Source organism: Vigna unguiculata, chromosome 5 (genome assembly GCF_004118075.2).
Source record: "Vigna unguiculata cultivar IT97K-499-35 chromosome 5, ASM411807v1, whole genome shotgun sequence".
NCBI classification, from domain to species: Eukaryota; Viridiplantae; Streptophyta; class Magnoliopsida; order Fabales; family Fabaceae; genus Vigna; species Vigna unguiculata.
This window is the reverse complement of record NC_040283.1, coordinates 442,346-458,747: the sequence shown is the minus strand read 5'-3', so window position 1 is coordinate 458,747 and position 16,402 is coordinate 442,346. Positions and strand designations below refer to the sequence as shown.

General features: G+C 34.0%; 1 protein-coding gene across 4 annotated transcripts in view; it reads right to left on the bottom strand.

Moving 5' to 3' along the window:
• Positions 1-16,402, bottom strand: part of LOC114185819 (protein SWEETIE) — a 37,807-nt gene that overhangs the window by 3,705 nt on the left and 17,700 nt on the right. For all 4 annotated transcript variants that reach the window (XM_028073746.1, XM_028073747.1, XM_028073748.1 and 1 more), the window contains 22 exons: positions 15,732-15,818; positions 15,040-15,133; positions 10,994-11,062; positions 10,782-10,904; positions 10,636-10,704; positions 10,293-10,397; positions 10,039-10,127; positions 7,222-7,378; positions 6,270-6,419; positions 5,671-5,720; positions 5,437-5,536; positions 5,287-5,343; positions 5,133-5,200; positions 4,058-4,151; positions 3,176-3,381; positions 2,771-2,918; positions 2,610-2,678; positions 1,978-2,034; positions 1,681-1,767; positions 1,346-1,474; positions 1,054-1,257; positions 468-923 (listed from right to left, as the gene is read on the bottom strand). In XM_028073746.1, coding sequence (XP_027929547.1) covers positions 468-923; positions 1,054-1,257; positions 1,346-1,474; positions 1,681-1,767; positions 1,978-2,034; positions 2,610-2,678; positions 2,771-2,918; positions 3,176-3,381; positions 4,058-4,151; positions 5,133-5,200; positions 5,287-5,343; positions 5,437-5,536; positions 5,671-5,720; positions 6,270-6,419; positions 7,222-7,378; positions 10,039-10,127; positions 10,293-10,397; positions 10,636-10,704; positions 10,782-10,904; positions 10,994-11,062; positions 15,040-15,133; positions 15,732-15,818 — 2,668 coding nt within the window. The remainder of the gene's footprint in view (positions 1-467; positions 924-1,053; positions 1,258-1,345; positions 1,475-1,680; positions 1,768-1,977; positions 2,035-2,609; positions 2,679-2,770; positions 2,919-3,175; positions 3,382-4,057; positions 4,152-5,132; positions 5,201-5,286; positions 5,344-5,436; positions 5,537-5,670; positions 5,721-6,269; positions 6,420-7,221; positions 7,379-10,038; positions 10,128-10,292; positions 10,398-10,635; positions 10,705-10,781; positions 10,905-10,993; positions 11,063-15,039; positions 15,134-15,731; positions 15,819-16,402) is intronic.

Here is a 16,402-nt window from a genome sequence, read left to right as displayed (position 1 = left end):
AAGAATCTTCTCTAGTGGACTACCATAGAGATCACACATTGATTAAGAATAAGATTAGATTATAATATGTAAGTTAAGTGCAACCCTCATCTTATAAGTTAGCTTTGTGAGATTGAATTAAACATAAACCCATTTATTAAGACATACATATATTGAATAGTCAAGATTAGTCATTAATTTTTCAAACACTGTACTCTGAACCCGTAAAGACAAAAAAAAAGTATCTAAATTGTCCAGGACAGTCAGAAGATTTAAAAAAGTCACAGGTTCTCCAAATTCAATGTAAACCATGGGGCTCTAAATCACATGTTGTAGCTCTAAAATAGAGGAAACTAATATTTCACAAGAACTAATTTATTATGAATATCCATGTCAATTACATTTGGAAATTCTTTGTCAAGAACCATCTCTCCTAACACTTAGGTGGAGGAACGAGAATGATTTTACACACAAGATAAAACACCCACCTGCAACAGTTCTTTGCAAATATCCACGGTAAGTAACCCGGCTCCGAAAAATCTTTCAGTCATAAGAAATTGAAACATAGGAAGTACAATTTCATATAATTTCAAGCCTGAGGATTTCACATCATTACTTGACAAGTTACCACAGTGCTTAGCACTGAGAAAAGTATGCTGTAAAATTGGTTGGCAAAGGACGGGATGTTGTGACTGAAACAGGCCAAGAAGAGAAAAGCCCCACACGAACTTAAAATCTTCACACTTCAATTCAACCATGCTATATGGATGTTGAGTGGCACTATGTTTTATGGTGTTTTCAACTGAGGCTTCGTTTCCTTCAGAACCCACAGGAACTGCATCAAGTGCAAGTGCTTGCAAAATTACAGGCCAAGATTCATCTAAGCATGGACGCAATTTTGAAGATACAATAGGTGATTGCAGTCCATCAAGGAACAGATTCCACTGCAAAAAAGGAGCAACTAGAATGAGAAGGCAGTCATAAAGATATTCACAGTTTCAGGTTGATCCAGGTTTCATCTCCCAATAAAATTATGCACTCATTAATATTTGATAAGTTCAAATTCTGGCACACCTTCCTCTTTGGGCTAAGGCATAAGCATATATAGCTATAATCTTTCAATGTATGGATCCAGTACTTTCCCAGAATACTTGAGCTTTTTTGGAACAATGGTAATAGTGCCAGGTACTTATCTGGAACTCCATCCTGCTGCTTCCTCATGGATGCATATATATAACACTTAAGAGAAGCATGAGCCGCCAGAAGTCTTATTTTAATCTAAAATATAGAGTATAAGTAAGACAAAAGGTCTAGACAATTAATATCTCAAAAATTATCAAATACATATAACAGTATAGTCACATGCCTTGCTTGTGACCCATTCTGCAAATGAAGGATAGTAAATGTCCTCAAAGTCATTCAATGGGCGAGAAATTAACGAGAATATGCGCTTGACCACCACTTGATCTCCACTGATGATTCCACTTGTTAGTATCTGAAATTTTCAGATACTAATGAGCTATATTTAATTGCAAACTTGAGGAACTTCGCAAATATATTTGCAACTTCCAAATAATAGTTTATGAAATGTTCGAGAGAAGCCCAATTGGATTTACATAAGTGATTTTGGGGGATTTCTAAAAATGTAAAGTCAATTTCAAAGATAGGAAAGAAAATGAGGAGAAGGATTAGATCTGCTACCTTAGTAGCTAAGTGCAAGCCTGCCTCCAATAAGCTAGGACTAGAAGATGTGTCCAAGGTAGTACGAACTGCAGATACTAGCTGGGCCTATATTTAGTACAGTTTAAGTTATTCCAAATAAATCACAAAAGTCATAATCAACTAAAACCATAAAAACAAGACATTACATGGGACTATGTAACAAAAGCAGTACGAGAATTAATTAAATGATCCTTAAAGAAACAAAAGAACTTCTTAGTTGACTAAAGAATGGAAATCTTGCGAGGGAAAACAAATTTGGCACATCTTCTTAAATACCTGATACTGTTCCAGTAGAAGATGCCCAGGAAGCTCCGGGTCAGCTGATTTTTCAAACTGTTAATCCAAATTCAAATACAAGAACAAATTAATAAAACCTCACCAGTAGAGAGATAACAAGATTAGGATACATCAAGCAGTACATACACAACATCAAATTAAGCAGAAAATAAACATTAATTAGTATCTTCGAAATGAACTCCAGATATATAATTAATAAAAGTGATCAAGTTCTTCAACAGTTTCAAAGTAAACAACAGTCAAATTATCACTGACTGTCATACACAAATAAAATTAAGCAGAAAATAAACATTAATTAGTCTCTTCTAACCTTTTCTCCAGATATATAATTAACAAAAGTGATCAAGATCTTTAACACTTGGTTGAAACTTTTACACATTTCAAAGTAAACAACAGTTAAATTATCCCTAACTATCTAGATAGAAGAAAGTATGTGTCTTATTAGAGTTCTAAAGCCTCTCCTTTAGTTCTATCACAAACATGTAGCTAATAAATAGAGCCTCCCACAGAAAATAATAGATAGAAGAGACAAAAATGTTATCAGAAAAGGACGCGAGAGAACAAAGGCATTCAAGTTGCAAAGGCATCATATTTCACAGGGAACATATTACCTTGTCCACAATAGTGCCAAGAAGACTGACGCCTACTGGCTGCATGTTCTCAAATTGAATTGTGCTAATCTGTTATGGAGGGAAATGAGACGGGAGGGTGTGATTGATTTTGAATATCAAATAAAAGTGCAAAAGGTAGATCATGCATGGCTAAGCAGCACCTGATAAGCAAGTGATATTAACTCTTGCAAGTGGAGAACCAACCAATTACTAGTAGTAGGTTGCCCACTTGCATGTTCTTTCCTTGCCAAGGTTAGATCAAAATGTGCAGGATTTCTTCCAACAGCATCTGGTAGATGGCTTAAGCATCTGAAACAACATTAATTATTCAAACAACAAACAATATTAATGAAAGACGATACAAAATTTCAAAGTTAACTTTCCATAAAAGGATGAGGATATTTTTAGCATTAGACACATTAACATCATCAAATGAGAGAATCCTTTCCTCAATTATCTATAGTGGTAAACAAAGAGGGTGATTATACTATAAAATTGGGTAAATTTATCATTGACAGATACATGCAAGTTCTAAAAATTTAAATTAGAAGTTGTGAAGTACATACTCTGCAGCAAAAAGTCTGGTCTTATATCTGAGGTACTTCTCCCTATTAGTAGCACCAATGGATGCTTGAAACTTGTCACTTTGTATGTTGTTGGATCCAGCAACCATATTTTCATCATCTCCAAGGTTCAAACCCGAATCACCATCTTGGTTATCATTTGCCCCAACATTGTTACTTTCTGTGTTCCTCATTGATGTTGCAAGGACCTGTAATAATCCCATCATACCATAGTGAAGAGTATTGAGAAGTGTCAGAAAATATCTTTTGACCCAAAAACCAAGGTTATTGGTTGGAGTTTGACTATTGACATCATTTACTTGCAATATTCCTCTATAGCACATCTACTATAAATGTGGGGTAGACCGGAGGCAATTTAGTAACATCTAACTTTTGAAAAAGTGGTCAAAGCAGCATGATCCATCGAAACCTGAACCAATGATGTTGTTTTCTATCTATTTTGCTCACTAACAGTTTAGTAGCAAAAGTAGTTACTGTCATTTGAGCTTGCTTTGCAATTTGGTAGTAATATCTACAGTTCACCCATGTGTCACTATGTTACAGGTTACAGATATACCATTCTATCATTGTAGATAAGACAATTGTATGGGGTTGAATCACTTGAGGTCACAAGCATTTTTCTCACAATAAGGATCTTCCTCAATCCTTGTTTTACAAGACAAATCCCTGCCCTTGTTATATACAATTACTTAGATATCACCCCCCCCCCCCCCAACACAGAGGAATAAATCCTTAGACGGCCCAGTCAAAAACAAAAATAATATATCACATGTGCATTAATTTCCAATTTCCTTCAAAAGCATCAGTTTTTGTGTCTATTTGCAGTACAGTTCTGGACACTGCAATCGTGAAACATATGCTTACCACTTTGCGACATACTGATATCCAATGTGAAGGACATGAAGGACAAGCTGCACAGAATAATCGCATAATTGTTGTTCGCACCAAGTTTCCAATTCTGCACAAATGAAAGCAGTCTAAGCCAAATACTAATTGCTATAAATCACCATGGCCAATTTGTTAATCACAGATAAATGATACTGTGGTTGACAGTGGAAAATGCCATCATCCCCCTTTTCCCTCTTAAAAGGAATTCATTAAACCAGCCCCTCTTCCCACCCTTCTCCCTCAAGAAAATAAAACAACAAAAATTGTAAAACCAGAGGAAGAGCCAACGAATAATCTTACGAGAAAATAATCTTCAATACAAAAATATCCTTTGAAGATTGAAACATTTAAAACAAAAACAAAGAAACCAAATACTAGCTTTTGTACTCCTTATGACATCTCTTTGCTGCTTGAATATAAAGTCTTACTTTTTCTATAAAAAAAAAAATTCTAAGTGGGTTTATGTCTAACTCTACGCATATATATTATAACTCGGCTTTATTCCTAGTTAATGTGGGATCTCTAACACATTCCTTCAGACCTAGGAATAAACATCTTGAGCATGGAATTAAATATTTGTGAGTAATCTAATAGGAGTCCGATAAGGGTGACATAATGGTCCCAAAAGCTTGACTAGGACAAGCCTTGAATGGCTCTAATACCAATGTAGCAATTAAGAAAACCTATATTCCGGTAGCATTAATTGGTTCATAACGAAGTCTTGAGTGATACAAGTGGGCCACCTACCATACCACACTCTAATCAACCTTATTTAAAAGAGATAACAATCACATTCTCATCACCTCTACTTGTAACAACCAAACACTAAAAGATAAGGAAATAAAAATATGTTAAAATAAATAGGAAGACTCTAAATACAATAGACAGAATGATGACATTTTGATCCTTATAATCTTTACAACACAAATGCATAGGTAATTACCCAAAATATTTCAAGAAACTAGTAATAAAAAAGATGTTTGATTTTCATCTTAACCAAAGAACTAATCAACAGGAGAGGGTAAGAAAATTTGTTTATCTATGTCCGTACTCGGAATCAGTTTCCTCATCAAGCATAAAAAACAGGTTATCTTCAATCTGTTCAACAATAATTGAAGCCTGCAAAGATTAAAATCAGGTCTTAGCACAACAATCTGACATGCTAGCTTTTCTATATTGAAAACATATAAAGATGGGAAACCAACTGGATCTTTCTCAATTAGATGCCTTAGAGTAGACACAGCAAGATGCCGCAAAGTTGGCTGCATTTAGAAAAAGAAAAAAGAAAGCCTAAGCAGAAAAGAAGAGCTAATAACACATTATTTCCTATAATGATAAATACATCAGAGGGAAACCTGTCTTGATGACAAAGTAGACAGAAGAGTCTGCACATGGGAGTGTACAGAAACAGCTTGAGGTGCAAATAGAACAAGCTGTTGTGTGAAGCGAGCACTCCTGCAACAAAAAAAGAAAACTTTCTATACTATAAATAAAACAATACTTTGAAAACTACCTTCCCCAAAGCCAGAAACAATATGACAACAAGAAAATATTAACTATATTATAAAATGTGGAATGAAGAAACATACTCGAGCATAGTTGAAGTTTCTTGCCAGCAGCTAATCTCGGCAATAACAGACTGGAAAGGGAAAAAATACTGTATGAAGCATAAAAAAATGCAGAAGACTCTAGATTATTTTAACAATCTATGTCCCCCTTCAGTGCTGTTAGAGATATTTCTCTTTTCTATTTGTTGCCACAAGTAACTGTTTTTTCTATTCTCAGTTAATATTAACTGTTAGTAATTCTATGATCAATATATAAGTCTCGGGTAACAAAGAATTATCAACTTTTCTGTATGTACATACTCATTTTCAGTATCAATCTATTTTCTTTCAACAAGTGCATAGGTTGTAGGGTAAGACTGCAACTCTGGTATCTTTAAGCAGGCTTCCTGAACACAGCAGCTGATGCCTTTAATGGAAGCTTTCCAAACAGACATGCCGAGAAATTTATCTCTACTTCATTGAATTTTGTTTTTCAATATTTATCATGTCCATTGGTGTTTCCTTATTCATTAAAGAGGATCATTTATCCTAGACATTCTTTTTAAATTATAATCATTTTCTCTTTCCTCTCGATAACTTTATATTTTTATTGATAATTAAAAAATACTAGAAAAATTCACCTTGGAGCGGGAGAAAAAAATGCTTCCTGGGACAAGCTCAGGGCCAAGAACAGTAACTATAGCATTTATAAGACGACCAACTCCCTGTTGAATGTCTACTAACCCATTCTCGTCTGATAAAAGAATGTCCATAGCAAGAGAAAGTGTCGCCTGTGAATAAACGTAGAAGAACCACATGATGTCTAATAAGAGATTATTTTACACAATAAAGTCAGGTGAAACTATCTGATTAACCAATAAAAGTAGCTAATAGTTTTCTCAATATTTGGATGTCGAACAGCAAGCACAATGGAAAATAACTATTGCTCCATTGGCTGGATACATTATGAATTTATGATGGAATGGAAATTTATATTGGTTCAATCACACCTCTCCCACCCCTCTTTGAAATTGTGAGGAATATAATTTAAGGATTTTGGATGTAATTGGGTACAGTCCATCCAATTCTAGTTCAAAAAATTCAAACGATGGAACATATCAAATCTCCATTCCATCATGCTCTATTCCTTCACTTTCCCCATATTCAAGTTCATTTTTCTCTTCATATTTCTTATGCAAAAAGTTGGATCAAAGTAGATACAAGAAAGATGTGGATACAGAAATGAACTTTGACAAATAGCCAAGGCAGATGGCAGCTGAGAGAGGAATAAGCAACGTTTTCTCAACCATATAAATATTCATTTGTTGAAACAGCTTTATCTGGAGCATGGATATTAAATTCAAATAATAAAAACACTGGATAGCTCAGATGAATCAATCAGTTACATTTCATAGAACTTCGTCAATTTGGTCCTTAACAAATATATCATCACATTAAAACAAATGAATATTTGTCAAAGCTCTTCGTGCTGCAATTATTCTGTCAGATCATTAATTCTATTTGAGACAAAATATCAAAAACTATATTAATAAATTACCAATCTTAAGATGCTTTGATTCAAACTATGAATACCTGGACATGAGAGACAAAGGACAAGCCAGCAGCTTCAATAGTTAAAAGAAGACCATGCATAGACCAAATCTGCAGATTAGCTACCAAACTTTTAGCCAGTGAGGATATAGAGCTCACTGTTGCTGGCACTAGAGTTGACAAAGCAATCCCTCCTGCACTGCAGTCGAGGTGTGTAAGAAAAGAACTGTCAAAACTAATATAGAGAGAAGATGATTTTGTACACTTGGTAAAGAGTGACAGAATTATAAAAAAAAGTGAACCCTATAGCAATAGGAAAAAGGAAGTAACCCTTTAATTGTTCATATAAGTTTGATATAGTCAATAGATCTGCTCAGCCAAATATCTAAGCTGAGATCTTAAACGCACAGACAAAAGCAACAGAAACATCAAGTAAACCTTCTACCAGAACCAATGTGGTTTTGCATAAACTAATTCACAAAGTGGAAAGTATTTTTTAGAAAGAAACTACTGTAAAAGTGTAAAATTTCTCGTTTCTGCTATTTCTGTCAATATTAGCAACCCTTTCCCTTTTATTACATCTCAATTGTTAATAATCTTACAATGTATTATTACTTAATTCTTCTATCCACAATTTTTGTTAGTGTTCAAGATTTTACTTTTTCGTAACCTAAATGATAACTAAATTTCTAAATTTGAGTCCTGGTTGGGTATCCTGAACTCTACTCCATTCTCCTCAAACCAACACAAAATGTTTTGGTCCCTTAATTCAAGGGCCTTCTTGCAAAATCTATTTTCCAATTCCACACTCATGCTTCAAACAAGGCTACCTTTTCTCTCTTGATAGAATCTTTGGAAATCCAAAGCTCCTTCAAAGGTCATTTCTTTAGAAGGTGCTTAATAAAATAATACAACTGATAGTAGGTTTGTAAGTCCAACAATAAGCATATCAAATCTCACTTGGATAGCCTTTAATATCATTTTAAAAAAGGAACTTCTAGTCTAACTTAATGTTACAAAACCAACTAGTAAAGGAATATTTCTACCCACTTATATAGTATAATTTGACCATATATCCAGTCAATGTGGGATCCTCAACACAACTCCTCACATCAAGGATTGGACATTTCAAGCATGAGATTAGATATTTGTGGATGGTTGATAGCAAAAAACTTTGCAGGGACAAACTTTGGTACCAACTTAAGAAATGAACTTCCACTCTAACTCGATCTTTACAAAATTGACTGGTAAGGGAAGGTTTTCACCCATTTATATAGTAAAATTTTACCATATCTCTAGTTAATGTGGAATCCTTAACACAACCCCTCATTCCAAAGATTGGACACTTTGAGCGTAAAACTAGATATGTGTGGATGAAAAGCTAGTCACTTCGACCATAAGAAATGACTAATGTATAAGACTAATACATGTTAGCAAATTGCAGAAGATCTAGTTTTATGCTCCCAAAACTAATATAGTCAAATATTGATACTCTATACGTTCAACACTTTTGGAACAATTAAAAGAATGAAGATTGGAAACCAATGGACAGAAACAAATTTAAAAACTAGACCTTCTGCAATTTGTTAACATGTATTAGTCTTATACATTAGTCAGATTTTGTTTTTAATAAACCTTGTACTGGTAGTGCCACTCTATTACTGTTCTGTACCCTTTTATTTTCAGTTATTTGGTTTTGCTGGTTTGTAACCATCAGTAACTGTTTTGTAACTGTCAGTAACTGTTTTTCACCATCTTCTTTTTCTGTCTATTCGTTCTGGTGTGAAATGAACATAAGAGTGTAATTTTTCAAGTGCCAATATACAGGACTTATTTTTCAATACATTACAACTGTCAAAAGCTTAAACATTCGTGTATTTCTTCCAATTCTAACATGGTATCAGTAAGGAGGAGAATTTTAAAAAGCATGTAAAACCAATTACTTCTTTTATCCACTCAATTTGGATAGAACTTCTTGTGTACTAAAGAAAGTACCAAATTAACATTATTTTACACATTTCAATTTCTTTTGTAAGGGATATTTATGTCCTTTTGTATACATGCTTTTCCTTACTTCTATTGTGTATAGTATCAAACAAAGAAAAGAAAATCATTACCTTTCTTTCCTTTCATTTTCATTCCTACCTATTAAATATAGTGAAACTAGGTTTGAGATTAATCTCCCTTGAGTAGAAAATACGCATAGGGGGTGGTATTTATAATGAAGAAAATATGAACTAAGCCCAAAATACATACAAAGAATAATAACAATAGAAACAGAAAAGAAGATAGAAATAAGATATTAATGATATCTTAACACTACCAAACAACCTACTATTATCCCATTTTCTACTCTTTTTCTTTTCTTTTCTTTCACTTCCTTTTTTAAACCAAGCTAATCACAAAGAAGGGTTTGTGCTAAAGTATAGATAAACACAGCTCAATCAAAACAAATAAAAACAATTGAAAATATGAAAATATTAGTGATGATTAATCTGTGTAGGGTTTCCTCTTTCTTATAGAGGCGAATTACATCAAGTGAAAGTAGGAAACTAAATCCTAAAGAGGAAAGAAAATATTACAATGATGAATTACCTAAAATTAAGCTAAACAAAAAAAAGGGTAACAGATTAATCATACAGAAAATAGTATAATTACAAGCTATGTAGGGTAACAAATTAACTACACAATCAAACTTATTCACAGAAATATTTAGGAGGATCAAATAGAGATTTATCCCTGTCCACAAAAAACTCGTCAGTGTTTCAGAATCAAAGGATGATACCTTGAGAGAATTGAAAAAACTGATAAAATAAACATCAAAACTATTAAGCATTCATTGGTATAATAATAAATGACCTGCGATGGATGCAGCCAAGTGCGAAAGCAATTGATCCAGCGTAGTTGGGATCAGTTGCTCCATTTAGCTCACCTAGTAGTGATCTTGTCTGCTTGCCAACATCATTGATGAACAGAACAATCAGAGAAGAAAACATTAATTAGTGTAGAAAAAATTTTTGAAGCTAATAAGGAAGATGTTTCTTATAATAAATCACAGTTACCACAGAACAGCAAACAATAACATGGATATTGAAAAGCAGAAAGGAACTTGCCATTCTTGCAGTGAAGATATCATTTCCAAATCGAGCTAAATATCCAAGACTTTCAGAAGATGCTCTGCGTTGTGATGCACAAATGTCTCCCTCCGCCAAAATACCCTTCCATTCAAATTCAACAAACACCATACCATAATATTTAACATAAGAAAAGAAAGAGGGTGATAACACACAATGACAACAATGGTGTAAACAAATAACTGATGAAATTATAAATCATCACAAAACATCTTCCCATTCAGTTTCCAACTTATTAAAGGAAGAACGTGATGAATGCTCTTTCAATTTTCAAGATACTAAATGTATCTACTTTTTGCAAGTGGATTAATAGATTTCCTACCAGAAAAATAGATTGTGCCAAACCCAAAATATCTTGTCCTAATGTTTGAAGTCGAAATGAGAGCAAAGCCTGGAAAAGAGAAAAAGTTATACCAGGTGAGAGCCGCACAAAATACTTTGATAATACCAATAAAAGATGTAGAGAACCTTAAAGCCGGCAAGTAAGCCCACACAAATATTGGTAAGACTAGCTTTGCGCCAATGTTGCTTTTTCCCAGCTTTCAAACACTGCTCAATAATGCCCAGGAGAGAGAGCATGCCAGAACTATCCTGAGATACACAACACAAATTGATGTCCACAATAATAACAACCACTCTCTGAAGTCTGCAAAATATGCCAAGGCTGTTGATGGACTTACCTGAGAAGCAAATATGGTCCCAAAAAACAGAAGCATCTGGTTCACCAAAGTCTTGCTTATGGTCTCCGGCTTCAAGTTAAAATTAAGGTAAGGTGTTACTGAAGTAGAAATGCATCCAATAATAATAGGACAGCATGGAAAAAACGTATCAATGAGTTGGATGAACAAATCAAAACTTATTTAAAAAGAAAGAGCAATTCTAACACAAAATAGTATAATAACCAACAAATCATTTCCCACTTTAGGTGGAGTCAGGTGTCAGCTACAAGGATCAAATTACACTGTTATGATATATCAAATGATAAAAGATTCCATCAAAGGCATTTTGATCAACACTTCCTAAAATGTTTCTTCCAAGGGATTCCACCATTTCTCCACCTCCATTTATCAGGCTATTTCCCATTCATTCAACTATTCTGACTAGTCACTGGTCTTCTCCTCACATGGTAAAACCCTACTCAAAGACAATTGTACTGATTCTATAAATATATCAGTATAACCCTAGATCACTAAGAAATAAAATTATGTTACTCTCTTTCTTTTCTATTGAATATAGGGAAAATAGGAATTGAGATTAATCTCCCTTGTGTAGGAAAAACATAGGGGCTGTATTTATAATAAAGAACATATGGGCTAAGCCCAAAATACATATGAAAAATAATAACAATAGAAACAAAAAATAAGATATTAAAGATATCTTAACACTCCCCCTCAAGTTGGTGCATACAAATCGTATGTACCAAGCTTGTTACAAATATAACTAATTCTCGGTCCCCGTAAAGATTTAGTGAAAATATCTGCTAACTGATCACTTGAGTTAACAAACTCAGTCTTGATGTCTCTAGACATAATATTTTCTCAAATGAAATGACAATCAATCTCAATGTGTTTAGTCCTCTCATGAAAGACAGGATTAGAATTGATATGAAGAGCAGCTTGATTGTCACATATAAGTGTCATTTGATTAACGTCTCCAAACTGTAACTCTTTGAGCAACTGCTTAAGCCAAACAAGCTCACAAGTGGCTGAAGCCATGGCTCTATATTCTGCACTAGAACTTGCCACAACACTTTGTTTCTTGCTTTTCCAAGAGATCAAGTTACTTTCAATGGAGACACAATATCCGGATGTAGACCTTCAATCAGAAGGAGATCTTGCCCAATCAACATCTGAATAACAAAAAACTCTTGTATGGTTATTAGAACCATATAACAACCCTTTACTAGGAGATCCTTTAATATACTTCAGTATACGAATGACTGCATTTCAATGATCTTCGCACGGAGAATTAAGAAATTGGCTTACCACAATGACTATAAAGGAAATGTCAAAACGAGTAACTGTAAGATAATTCAATTTCCCAACTAATCTTCTATACTGTTCAGGATCTCACATAGGCTTCCCCTGATATGGTAGAAGTTTAGTATTGGGATCCATAGGTGTGTCAACAGATTTTGAATTCATCAACCCAGTTTTTCCAAAATATCTAGTGCATACTTTCGTTGAGAAATAACAATACCATCTTTGTTGGAGTGTGCCACTTCAATACCCAAGAAATATCTGAGTTTTACAAGACCTTTGGTCTGAAAATGATCACAAAGATGTTGTTTCATCTGAGAGATGTCATGGTTATCACTGTCGGTAAGAACAATGTCATCAACATACACTATCAAGTAGACACATCCAGCACTTGAGTGACGATAAAAAACTGAATGATCTGCTTCACACCGAGTCATACCAAATTGTTGAACAACAATGCTAAATTTTCCAAAGCAGGCCCTTGGAGAATGTTTTAGGCCATTTAAAGATTTGCGTAGGTGACATACCAACCCAGAAGACTCCCCCTGAGCAACAAACCCAGGAGGTGAAGACAGGCATAAAAAGGTGAAGACAATCTATGTAGATGGAGCAACCTCCGGGTTTTGCTGCTCAGGGGGAGTCTTCTGCATTGGTATGTCGTCTTCGCAAATCTTTATATGGCCTAAAACAGTCTCCAAGGGTCTGGATTGGAAAATTTAGCAATGTTTTTCACCAATTTGGTATGACTCGATGTGAGGCAGATCATTCAGTTTTTTATCGTCACTCAAGTGCTGGATGTGTCTACTTGATAATGTATGTTGATGACATTGTTCTTACCGGCAGTGATAACCATGACATCTCTCAGATGAAACAACATCTTTGTGACCATTTTCGGACCAAAGATCTTGGAAAACTCAGATATTCTTGGGTATTGAGGTGGCACAGTCCGACAAAGATGGTATTGTTATTGCTCAACGAAAGTATGCACTGGATATTTTGGAAGAAACTGGGTTGATGAATTCAAAATCTGTTGACACACCTATGGATCCCAATACTAAACTTCTACCATATCAGGGGAAGCCTATGTCAGATCCTGAACAATATAGAAGATTAGTTGGGAAATTGAATTAAGCCAATTTCTTAATTCTCCATCCGAAGATCATTGGAATGCAGTCATTTGTATACTGAAGTATATTAAAGGATCTCCTAGTAAAGGGTTGTTATATGGTTCTAATAACCATACAAGAGTTGTTTGTTATTCAGATGTTGATTGGGCAGGATCTCCTTCTGATAGAAAGTCTACATCCAGATATTGTGTCTATATTGGAGGTAACTTGATCTCTTCGAAAAGCAAGAAATAAAGTGTTATGGCAAGGTATAGTGCAAAAGCAGAATATAGAGCCATGGCTTCAGCCATTTGTGAGCTTGTTTGACTTAAGCAGTTGCTCAAAGAGTTACAGTTTGGAGACGTTAATCAAATGACACTTATATGTGACAATCAAGCTACTCTTCATAACATTGAGAGGACTAAACAAATTGAGATTGATTGTCATTCCATTCCAGAAAAGATTATGTCTAGAGACATCAAGACTAAGTTTGTTAACTCAAGTGATCAGTTATCAGATATTTTCACTAAATATTTACGGGGACCGAGAATTAGTTATATTTGTAACAAGCTTGATTCATACAATTTGTATGCACCAACTTGAGGAGGAGTGTTAAGATATCTTTAATATCTTATTTTTTGTTTCTATTGTTATTATTCTTCATATGTATTTTGGGCTTAGCCCATATGTTCTTTATTATAAATACAGCCCCTATGTGTTTTTTCTACACAAGGGAGATTAATCTCAATCCCCATGTTAGAAGTGGGCTTTAAGCCTAACTGAACCCCACAAAACTGGTTTGAAGGTGAGGTTTGCACCTCACTTATATATTATGAAATTGCCTTATCTCTAGTCAATGTGGGATTTCCAACACACCCACTCACGCCGAGGTATATTCATCTCGTGCGTGGGACTAGAAATCATTTGGTGGTCCATTAGCAGCCCGATAGCAGGTGGAACAGAATGTCCAAGAAAGCTCGCTAGGATAGGCTCTAACTTGACTCTTATACCATATTACATATAGGGAAAATAGGGATTGAGATACATCTCCCTTGTGTAGAAAAAACACATAGGGGATGTATATATAATAAAAAACATATGGGCTAAGCCCAAAATACATATAAAGAATAATAACAATAGAAACAAAAAATAAGATATTAAAGATATCTTAACATTTTCAATTTCATTAAATTTATAAAAAACCCCTTTTTGGCTCCTATGAATATTTGTGCAAAAACTTTAGTAACACAAGATCTTTACAACAAACATATGCAAAAAAAATAGTTTACAAATTTCCAGCTCCTACTTAATAATGTTTCTTCTAATTCAGAACCTTCCATGAGCATGCCACAAAAAGAAATTAAGTTCAAATAATTAGTTGATCACATATTATGGTGAAAAGGCCACATGTAACAATCACAAATTTAATTGGAATATTAAAATCGAAGTATAGCTTTATAAAACCAAATAGAAAATACAAAAAAAATATATATTAGAGAATTACATTTTACGAGTACAAGGCAGAAATATTTCTAATCTTAAAAAAGTTAGAGACAAACAATCAGTTACTTTATTCTTAATGGTATATTACTAACTAAATAAGCAGCTGATTGCTAATTGTATTCTTTAAAAATTTAATACCTGAGGAAAGCTAGAAATTTCATCCTCCCATACACAGGGCATAAGCCCATCTTTCCCTCCTTGGAAAGCTCGAATCTCATCTTCAAACCAATCCCTTTTTTCACAGAAAAACAAGTTAGAAACTTAGAAAGAAAAGAGACACACCTAAAAGGATCTCTCCACTTGTTTTCAAATTAATGCTACCCGATCTCACATTCCATACAATATCAGCCTCACCTATGTTAAACATCATAAATACATAACAGAAATATTAGCATAATTGATGACATCACTAAATTATATTACAATGGTTTGCCCACCTATAATAAACATCATAAATAGATAACAGAAGTATTAGCGTAATTGATGACATCACTAATAGTGATTGAATGAAGCCAGAAAATCAAGCCAAACACCTTAAAATGCTACTAACAGTGATTGGATGAAGGATATAAAAATGTATACAGGATGCAGAAAAAGAATTTGACATGATTTAGTTTATCCTGAACAGCTAATACTCCAAGAGTATCTTGGTGGAACCTAACACTACATATGCTTCTTGCAATTAAAAGGCGGATTTTTGAACTTTGCAACAACATAGGAAACATTTGTATAATTGTAAAATTTCATCTGACAAGAACGGTTCATTGCAATTTATTCTAATGAGTAAACGGAAACAGAGAATCTTAATTGCATTACAGCCAGATATTAACCTTCCAGGAATCCATGGACCCAACCATGCATCTCTCTTGTCTAAGAGCAACCTCAAGCACGAACTTTCTTCATATTCTGAAGCATGTCTTATTCAAACAAGAAACAACAAAACTCATAACAGTCAATAAATAGCTAACAGTTAATTGTTACAAATATGAAGTAAATGCAAAAAAAGAAAAATCATTAAACAGTTTTAGAATTAATGGTTAGGTTTAGTGGTTTTGGTGATGCAACCATGCCTAATTTGGCATATATGCTCACAGCATAACTCTTGCAGTTTTTCTTGAAAGCACTATATAACTAGCAATAACTTTTGCATCATTTTTAATAATGCTTTTATAGCACAGTAATCGATCTGGGACAGTAATAATCATTGGTTTTAATTGATGTAAGCATACAGTAGGTTTTCAAAAATAATTCGTTTGTTTCTTGGCATTTTTATCATTGTTAAGGAAGATTCACTACTTCAAATCTTTTGTAATGTCTTCAATTGCTCAAGAAATAACTTTTTACCACTTGAGAAAGAAACAAACACAGAGATGGGGATGCTAAACAAGACAAAGATGGTCTAGAACCAAGATAATGGAGTCCTCTAGATTCATGTCCTTCACCAATCAATCAACTTGTACCACGCTCTTGTATGACAAAAATAATGGCATCAAAGATAATG